At 40.8% G+C, this 10,130-nt stretch overlaps 1 protein-coding gene across 1 annotated transcript in view; it reads right to left on the bottom strand.

Annotated features, from left to right (window-relative positions):
* The window catches only part of ptprjb.1 (protein tyrosine phosphatase receptor type Jb, tandem duplicate 1), a 46,820-nt gene that overhangs the window by 10,056 nt on the left and 26,634 nt on the right, over nt 1-10,130 (bottom strand). The window contains exons 5-16 of the mRNA XM_034878493.1: nt 9,652-9,912; nt 7,737-7,997; nt 7,206-7,463; nt 5,316-5,573; nt 4,881-5,153; nt 4,406-4,681; nt 3,342-3,605; nt 2,676-2,930; nt 2,222-2,542; nt 1,450-1,710; nt 1,016-1,276; nt 679-930 (exon numbers count right to left, since the gene is read on the bottom strand). Of these exons, the coding sequence (XP_034734384.1) occupies nt 679-930; nt 1,016-1,276; nt 1,450-1,710; nt 2,222-2,542; nt 2,676-2,930; nt 3,342-3,605; nt 4,406-4,681; nt 4,881-5,153; nt 5,316-5,573; nt 7,206-7,463; nt 7,737-7,997; nt 9,652-9,912 (3,201 nt within the window). The remainder of the gene's footprint in view (nt 1-678; nt 931-1,015; nt 1,277-1,449; nt 1,711-2,221; nt 2,543-2,675; nt 2,931-3,341; nt 3,606-4,405; nt 4,682-4,880; nt 5,154-5,315; nt 5,574-7,205; nt 7,464-7,736; nt 7,998-9,651; nt 9,913-10,130) is intronic.

Here is a 10,130-nt window from a genome sequence, read left to right as displayed (position 1 = left end):
CACACACACACACACACACGCACACACACGCACACACAGTATATCTCACATTGCAGCAATATATAATCAATTTGCAACAGATATTTTTCTGTATGTTGTCATCTGGACCAATGTTTTGCACTTTTGTTTGGCTGTTTAACTAAAAATTGATCATATTTTAAACAGATTTAATATATTTTTTATTTTTTATTTAAGATTCCATAAGATTTAAAACAGGTAAACCATTACAGTAAATATTTCGTCGCCTTTCATGTTTGGGCTTTGTTATAATAAAGCTGTTATGAAAACATTTATTTGTGAAATGACCCCACAGCCATTACAATAATTAACATATTCCTTGGATGTCTTGAACCAATCAATTACAGCTGATAAAAAAAGAGTGCATCAGTTCCTTGAAAGCACCATGAAGGTATGAGCATCAGCAGGCAGTGCCACAAGATGACACATGTTAAACTAATCATTAAAAATTGAAGTCAAACAACGTTGCACTGTTGTGGATTCCAAATGTCCCACATTTTTATGGTCATATAGACGTAATAAAAACCACTGGATGCCCATGGAATGGAAGATTAGCAATTCAAAGGGAAAAAATACTGAAAACTGCTGTAAAATTTATGCAATTGTGTGAATTACTAACTATGGAACAACGGAAAAATCTAACAAATGTGTCATACTTACAGGTTGCATTAGTAATGAATCCAGATGACGCATTGAAGGGTCCACTATGTGTGGTTACCATGGCAGTGTAACGTCTTCCAGCAGACAATTTCTCAAACAGAAAGTAAGTACTGGTGGAGTTCGGGAAGACTTCTGAACTGCTGTTTAGGGAAACCTCATAACGCTCCACTGTCCCAGGAGGTTTGGTCCACGACACCAGGATGGAACTATTGGAGCCCTGGCTGGAGATCCTGGGTTGCACTGCTTCAGGCTCTGTGTGCAGAGGAAGAAGGATTACTGTCAATTTCCATGACAAGAAAAAACAACAACAGCCAAAAACAGAAATGACAAGTCTTACTAGTGTACTGGGAGGTGCAGATTGCTTTCCCTTCGATGCCATTCGCTGCTCTGACAACAACGCAGAAGGTGCAGTTGGTCCCGGGGGGAAGCTCTGAGATCTCGGCGACTTCTCCTGCGACGGTTTTGTTTTGGAACCCGCAGTCTGTAGTCCCAACCCAGTATGTGTATTCAGGCTTGTACTCCAGTGGTTTTGCCCAAATCAGACGCACAGCAGTTGTGTTTAAGGTTTCAGGTTTCAAAGATCCAATTCCATGTGGACCTACAAGCAGAATTGACATAAAGCAATAATCTTCTTTTATATTGTCTTACTCTATAAAATATGCAGCTCTGGCCTCAGTGCAAAGGCTACAGAGATGGCTAAAACCTAAAGGAATGGTGCAGGGATTCTCCCAGGTGTAGGGACAGTATCTTAGATATGATATATATACATACGTGTAAAGTAGGACACTGTCGCAGGTGCTGCCTCAGTGCCATCTGGTGTCTGTGTGGTGACAGTGAAGCTGTAGTTGCTCCCAGAGAGAAGTCCAGTGACATCTTTCTGTTTGTTTAAGGCTACTTCAGATGTAACAATGGAGCCGTTGTTGGTCCGCACCACATATGAATAGTAAGGCTTGCTCTGTGGCTGCTCCCACAACAACGTCACTGAATTTGTGGTGATTTGTGTCTGGGTCAGATTGGTTACAGGATACGGTCCTGAGCAAATGAGACAGATAAGACACAGTGGATATGCAGAACAGATATTTGTTTTTCATGTGTCAGATTTGAAATGCTATAAATAACATATGTGGTCCGCCACACAGGCATGACAAGTTTGGAAGTCATGCTGTTGGAATTACTCAATAAGTGGCACTTCGGAATGGCAGATTGCTCTTGTACAAAGGTTACTACATAAGAAAACTTGAGTAGTAAAAGTGAAATTAAATTCAAGTATTGTTTTAACTGTGTTTACTTAATTATAATAGAGAAACTATGCAAAAACAATTGTGACGTGCAAAAATATTTCTTTAGGGACCTGTTGCTGCTACTATACCACAATAATTAAAATGATAGACAAAATCAGACAAAGAAACTATGTATACCAGTTAAAAAAAAAAGAAAATTCTAATTTGGAAATGGATGAATGACTAAACTAGAAACCCACACTCGGACAAACCTTTAAAAATAGACATAATAAGTGATACCCCGGTGTGTTAATCACACTCACTGGTATAGTTTTCTGTTGTCACTGCAGTGCTCTGATAGTTCAACACGCCTTCCGTAACAACAGCGATACTGTAGAGGCTTCCAGACTGGAGGTTGGGCAGCGGGAACCAGTTGTTTCCACCTAAGGTAAAGTTGGACACAACGTTGTACTGTTTGTAATCCATGCCACCTGGAAAAGGCCATGTTCTATTTAAGGAGCCATTAAAGCTGTACACGCTGAAGTTGTACTGATTGTAGTCCATGCCCTTTGGAAAGGGCCAGGTGAAGTTGATGGACTCCACAGTCTGAGACGTCACCGCGATGGGTCCAGGAGGGTTGGGAACTGAACAGAAGAAGGAATACGGTTTTGTTATTGCTAAATTCAGACGCTACAGGCATTTCTTAAACCAATATTTGGCAAAAAAAACAAACAGTATAACACAAGGTTTAAAAATCCCAATGTCGATGTAACTCACAAGTTGCGTTGCAAACTGAGTTGTTATTCTCGTAGGGGCCACTTTTTGTGATCACTACGGCACAGTAAGACACTCCTGGTGTCAGGTCCCGAAAAGTAACATTTGTGCTGCTCAGATTTGAGCTGTTTTTCACCAACTGCACCCCTCTGAACAGCTGGACAGCGTAGGAGTCCACCTGCCCAAATGCTGGTGTCCAGCTCACTGACATGGTTGTTGTGCTTCCTATGGCTTTGACGGCAGTAACGGCTTCAGGTTCTGTAAAATAAAAGATTTAACATTATGTTATAAACATTTAGAAAATCCTTAGTTTTAGCTGTGCCTGAACATGTTCAATTAACTTAAAGAAATGAGAATACAGAGCTAATAGTCTTCTGAATATTTCTGTATTCTGACCACTTGGTACAGAAAAATCTGGAATTTTTCCTTTTTCATTATCTGTGCAGTAACTTCACCTTTAATTTTAGCAAGTTATTTTCAAAGGGCACTCCAGCGATTTTACACATGAAGCTCAGATTAAAGGAACCATAGAAAATAATAGTAATATCATACACCCTTAGGGATATTTAGTTTTCTGGTCTTTCAAAACACTTGCATTTCTGTATTCCTTTGAATAGTGCTAATTGCATTTTTGATTAAGCACATTTTTCCAAAGCTTTGAACACTTACTTGTGCAACCCGACGTGGTTTCCACTGCAGACATAACACCTTCTACAACTGTAAGCACATTAAAAGAGTAAAGATTCCCAGGGGTCAGATTGAAGAAGGTGTAAGTCTCCGTCTCAGTTGAACCATTCTGAACCACCAGGGCGTTCAGGAGCGCGTACGCCAGGTAGGTGTAGGAAGGCTTGTAGTCAGTTTGTCTGAGCCACTTCAGCCGGATGGTTGTGGTGTTCACATCCTCCACTATGAGGTTGGTCACGGCTTTGGGCACTGCAGCAAATACAGCAGAGAGTTACGTGAGACCAAAGGCCACAATAGAAAAATTTTAAACGTTTACACGTTTGTGGTATCCTCAATCTTTTTAAAAGGTCCCATTGCATGAACATTTTACTTTATTTTTTTAAACATTACTATGAGTTCCCCCAGCCTGCCTATGGCCCCCCAGTGCTTACAAATCGCGATAGGTTTAAACCGAGTCCTGGGTATCCTGCTCTGCCTTTGAGCAAATGAAAGCTCAGAAGGGCCGATCTGGAATCTTGCCCCATATGAGGTCATAAGGACTAAGGTTACCTCCCATTTCTCTGCTTTGCCCGCCCAGAGAATTTGGTCCACCCATGAGAGAGAGACATCATGGCTTTCAAATGAGCCAAGTGGCGGGCCACACCCCCAGCCTCCACCTTGCCCCCACTCTCCTCCTCATAAGCTACAGACTCAGAAATAGCACATGCTAAGGGAAGCTCATTGTGGGACTGGCTATAGTGGCTGTAATTCTGCTCCAAGGCTGAATTTTGGGAAAGAGACTTCAGATACAGTATAAGGGTACCACTAAGGTCTATATGAAAGCGACTTCAGATACAGTATTAGGGGACCACTAAGGTCTATATGAACGCGACTTCAGATACAGTATTAGGGGGCCACTAAGGTCTATATAAAAGAGACTCCAGATATAGTATTAGGGGACCACAAAGGTCTACATAAAAGCATCCAAAGAGCACCATGTCATAATAAGATTATGGGATGTTTCTGATAATACAAAATCCATTAATATATGTTTAAATGTAAGGCCTTACTTGTGTAACTGTATGTCGTTTCCACTGTGGATTCACTTCCTGTTGCTGCTATTGTTGTAACACTGATATTGTATCTAGTTCCCGGCTCCAGGTTGGGTACATCAGTGTTGTTAATGCTGACTGTTAAACTTGACTGGTTAAACTGTGGTCCTGCAGTACTGTAGGTTTGAACAAAGTATTGGTAATACGTCTTGGTATTCTGCGGGTATGACCATTTCACTTTTATTGAGGTGGTAGAACTAGGGCTGGCTACAAGGTTCAACACAGGGTTGGGCACTAGAAAAAAAACAAGTCAAATGTTAATTACATAGTAATTAAATAAGAAGATCATCAACATCACTCAATATATACTTTTATAATATATGTTATGTAACAAAAATCTTAGGTGCTGGCCGGATAAAAAAATGGGTTGTTAAACAAAGAGTTGCATAACCTACAACATGAATTGAATCACTTGTACTTATAAGTTACTTACAGGTGAAAGTAGAAATATAGAAAATTGTGCTCCATAAATTCATGGGTCCAACCGTTTGTACAGTTATATTGTAGGAAGTTCCAGATAAAAGCGAGTCCAGCACTGTGCTATTGACCGAGGCACTTTTATTTTGTAGTTTGCCACCAACAGGCTGGTAGGTGATATAGTAGCTGATGTTTGAGGCATCCTCCATTAAAGCCGGAGTCGCCCACTTTAGAGAGAGCGAAGAGTTTGTCCTCTGACTGAAGACGATGGCGCCGGGAGGTGTGGGTTCTAAGAGGTATGAATAACAGGTGCATTATTTATGTTGATGGTTTTAACCCATAAAACTAAATCCAATGGCAAAACACTGTTAGAAAAATTAAATCTTATATCGAGCTGCAAAAGATCTAAAAACCAAATGTTTAACATCATTAGTCAATGACTAAAACCTACCAGTGGCACATGAAAACTGATCAGACATCGCACTAAAGTTTCCAGCTACAGCGGTCACTGTGATAAAAAAGATTCTCCCAGGATGTAAATCAGTAAAGACGGCTGTAGTGACTGCTGTTATGTTGCCATACAAAGTCTTTCTCTCATTTGATATGTTCACAACGTAGTTATCAACTCTCCCGGCCGGCAAAGTCCAGCTGATGTTCAGGAAAAAGGTTCCTCTCGCTGTAATCCTGATGTTCACAGGCTTTACAGGCCCTGTATGATAAAGAGGTAAAAGGGGGTTTGGTCTTTGTCATGATAAATTAATTAAATACATAATAAAGCACATATACTCTTGTTGCTGTAAATTTCATCAATGATTAACATCAAATATCTATCTATATATATCTATCTATATATCTATATATCTATATATATATATATATATATATATACTTCCAATACATGTATTCATAATCAATCTAATGTAAGATATTGGGAAAGTAGTTTAAAATATGTTGTATATATTCTAAAATAGTGCCAACACAAATAACATTGACAATATATTAACTCAAATTACTAAAAGATTAACACAATTAATCAACTATGATAATATATGCATATAATACAATAATTTGAGTGTCTTTTGAGCAAGTAATTAATTAGAGAATTGATTCATTAAATAACCAACTAATTGTTGCAGCTTCACATGCATCATAATTCTTGGTTAATGCAGCCTTTTATGAACACCATTTCCCACAAGTCCATTGCAATTACAGGTTAAAGTAACCTGAAGCTGTAATGTCACACTTGACTTTAGGTCCTCCAAATGTTTAGATCACTAGAAAATCATCCTTAAAAAGGTCCCATGGGGCTCTTTGGATGCCTATATAGGCTAATACTGTATCTGAAGTCTCTTTTATGTAGACCTTAGTGGTCCCCTAATACTGTATCTAAAGTCTCTTTTATATAGACCTTAGTGGTCCCTAATACTGTATCGGAAGTCTCTTTTATGTAGACCTTAGTGGTCCCCTAATACTGTATCTAGAGTCTCTTTTATATAGACCTTAGTGGGCCCTAATTCTGTATCTGAAGTCTCTTTTATATAGACCTTAGTGGTCCCCTAATACTGTATCTGAAGTCTATTTATATAGACCTTAGTGGTCCCCTAATACTGTATCTAAAGTCTCTTTTATATAGACCTTAGTGGGCCCTAATTCTGTATCTGAAGTCTCTTTTATATAGACCTTAGTGGTCCCCTAATACTGTATCTGAAGTCTCTTTTATATAGACCTTAGTGGTCCCTAATACTGTATCTGAAGTCTCTTTTATATAGACCTTAGTGGTCCCTAATACTGTATCTGAAGTCTCTTTTATATAGACCTTAGTGGTCCCTAATACTGTATCTGAAGTCTCTTTTATATAGACCTTAGTGGTCCCTAATACTGTATCTGAAGTCTCTTTTATATAGACCTTAGTGGTCCCTAATACTGGATCTGAAGTCCCAGGAGCTAAAGTGCCATTTCTCCATCTACCAATCTACACTCTGTACTTTGGTTCATACCGGAACTTGAACCAGCAACCCCCCCCAACCCAACTCCCCATGGACTGAGCTACTGCCACCCCAAAATAGCTACCATTTAGTGGAAAAAAATGTCATCGCAACCCGCAAAGTTGTTGTGGAGATATTTCATGCCAGTAACATAGCTAAAAATAGCATATCCAACCCTGTAAGTCAAGCCAAAACAACTGCTCCTGAAATCTGCAACACTAAATTGTCCAGAGCTACAACCCAAATCTAGCACAAACAGAACTGCTCTAAGTTGAGACCATTGCAGAAGCTTCTCCATCAGCTATCCTCAACAGACGTCTTGACATAAACCACATCTATTTTAAATGTTTACTTACTCGTGTATTGAGAAACAGTTGTACTCGGTCCAGTACTGCCATCACCTGCCACTGCAGTAACAGTAATTTTATACTGAAAACCAGCAGTCAGGTTAGTAATGTTTTTCTGTGTTTGAGTCACATTGTCAGTGTAATTTCCATTTCCATTGGTCCACTGTACTCTATAGGAAGAGCTGTCTCCTTCTGGTTTAGTCCACATCAGAGATATAGAGGATGTTGTGACTTCAGTGACATTGAGGTTCCCGACCACTTCAGGCTCTGTGAGTGAGAGAGTTGGAGGGAAAAAGAATGCATATGCCATGTTACTCATCATTAATGTAACACAGTCATCTTTGTATTTGATACCTGTGGTTAATTCATGCTGATATGACAGTCAAATATGAGTTATGTCTATGACAAAATATTGGTATAACTTCATCAAAAAACCACTAACTCAAGTTTAAGTCTAAGACAGTCTCATACAGTTAACCTGGAGGATAACTAAAACTGACTTTGATATTAATGTAGATAGCTAACCACTGCACATCTTACTTGTATACAGGGAAATTGTGTTTGCCTCTCCAAACGTTGCATAATCTCCAGCCACTGCTATGACAGTAAAATTGTACTGCACTCCAGCAGTCAGTTGTGTTATATTGATGTTTGTTTCGGTAACATTATCATTCCAGTTCTTTGTTCCATCTGTCCATTGTACTGTAAAGAAAGATCTGTTCCCTTCTAGCATAGTCCACATCAGAGCTATAGAGGATGTTGTGATTTCAGTGACATTGAGGTTCCTGACCACTTCAGGCTCTGTGAGTGAGAGAGAAGGCAGAGGGAGAACTAATGCATGTGCCATGTTCTCGTTACTCATCATTAGTGTAACACAGTCATCTTTGTGTTTGGTATTTGGGGTTAATTTTAACGCACACGTGGGCAATGATGTAGATACATGGAGAGGCGTGATTGGGAGGAACGGCCCCCCTGATCTGAGCCAAAGTGCAAAGTGGTTGTCTGTTGTTGGATTTCTGTGCTAGTCATGAATTGTCTATCACAAACACCACGTTCAAACATAGGGATGCTCATAAGCGAACGTGGTACCAGAGCACCCTAGGGTCGAAGGTCAATGATCAATTTTATAATCGTTTCATTTGATTTGAGGCCATATGTTTTGGACACTCACGTGAAGAGGGGCGGAGCGGTCAACTGATCACCATCTGGTGGTGAGTTGGGTAAGGGGTTGGGGGGAAGACTTTGGACAGACCTGGTAAGCCCAAACAAAATGTGTGGGTAAATTGGCAACGTGGATGTCCGACAGACTTTCAACTCACACCTTGGGTGGAGCTTTTCTTGCATCCCTGTGGAGGATGGGGGAAAACCTGAGTGGACAATGTTCAAAGTTTCTATTGATAAAGCTGCGGTGGAGAGCTGTGGTCTTAGGGTCTTAGGTGCCTCAAGGGGCGCTAACCCACGAACCCCCTGGTGGACACCTGTGGTTAGGGAAGTCGTCCGATGAAGAAGGAGTCTTTCTGGGATATGCTGACATCCAGAGGCAGTGGCAAGATTCCAAAAGGCCCAAAGGGCTGCATCCTCTGCCGTGGAAAAGCCAAAGCAGCGGGTGTGGGAGAAGTTTAGAGAAGTCGTGGAGAAGGACTTCTGGTCGGCACTAAAGTGAATCTGGAAAACCGTAGGCACCTCAGGAGGGGGAAGGAGGGAACCATCCGAGCTGTGTACAGTAAGGATGGGATGCTGTTGACCTCAAATGAGGAGGTAATAGAGCGGTGGAAGGAGCATTTTGAAAAAAGAGAGCTGAGCCAGAAGGCAAAGCTCTTGATATACCAGTCAGTTTTTGTTCCTATCCTCACCTATGGTCATGGAGACTGGGTCATAAAAGAAAGAACGAGATCCAGGGTTCAAGCGGACGAAATGGATTTCCTTAGTAGGGGGCTGGCGTTTCCCTTAGAGATAGGGTGAGAAGCTCAGTCATCCGAGAGGAGCTCGGAGTAGAGCCGCTGCTCCTTTGCATTGAAAGGAGCCAGTTGAGGTGGTTCGGGCATCTGGTAAGGATGCCTCGTCCAGTTGGGAGGAGGCCTTGGGGGAAGACCCAGGTCTAGTTTGATGAATTATATCTCCAACCTGGCCTAGGAAGGCCTTGTGATCCCCAAATTGGAGCTGATTCATGTGGCTCGGGAAAGGGAAGTTTGGGGTCCGTTGCTGGAGCTGCTGCCCCCACGACCCAATTCCGTTAGAGCGAATGAAGATGGATGGATGGATGGTTAGATGGTTAATTCATGCTGATTTAACAGTCAAAAATGAGTTGTGTCTATGACAAAATACAGGAATAACTTCAACAGAAAACCAGCGAGTCAGTTGAAGCCTAATAAAGTCTTAAATCTAAAGTTACCCTGGAAGATATCTAAAATTGACTTTGATATTTTTGTAGATAGCAAACCACTGCACATCTTACTTGTATACAGGGAAATTATCTTTGGCTCTCCTAAAGTTGCAATATCTCCAGCCACTGCTATGACTGTAAAATTGTACTGCACTCCGGCAGTCAGTCCTGTTATTTTTATGGCTGTTTCCGTAACATTCTCATTCAAGTTCTTTGTTCCATCTGTCCATTGTACTGTAAAGAAAGAGCTGTTTCCTTCTGGTTTAGTCCACATCAGAGATATAGAGGATGTTGTTATTTTATCGGCAGTGACGTTTCTGACTACTTGAGGCTCTGTGAGGAAAAAGGTATCACGGGAAAATAAAGACTTTATGAAACCATTTCATCGCACAAATTCTTCTTTAAGTCAGTCACAATAGGAACAACCAGAGCCATGTTGCCTCAGCAACATTATCAAACTGCCTCATGCATCTGGGAGCTTTGCTAGCATCTTTGCGTTGTTCTTCTTAAGACACACAGCATCATCTTTAACAAGTGACCAAAGCCCCTCA

Source organism: Etheostoma cragini, chromosome 8, assembly GCF_013103735.1.
Source record: "Etheostoma cragini isolate CJK2018 chromosome 8, CSU_Ecrag_1.0, whole genome shotgun sequence".
NCBI classification, from domain to species: Eukaryota; Metazoa; Chordata; class Actinopteri; order Perciformes; family Percidae; genus Etheostoma; species Etheostoma cragini.
This window is presented reverse-complemented; position numbering and strand designations above follow the sequence as displayed.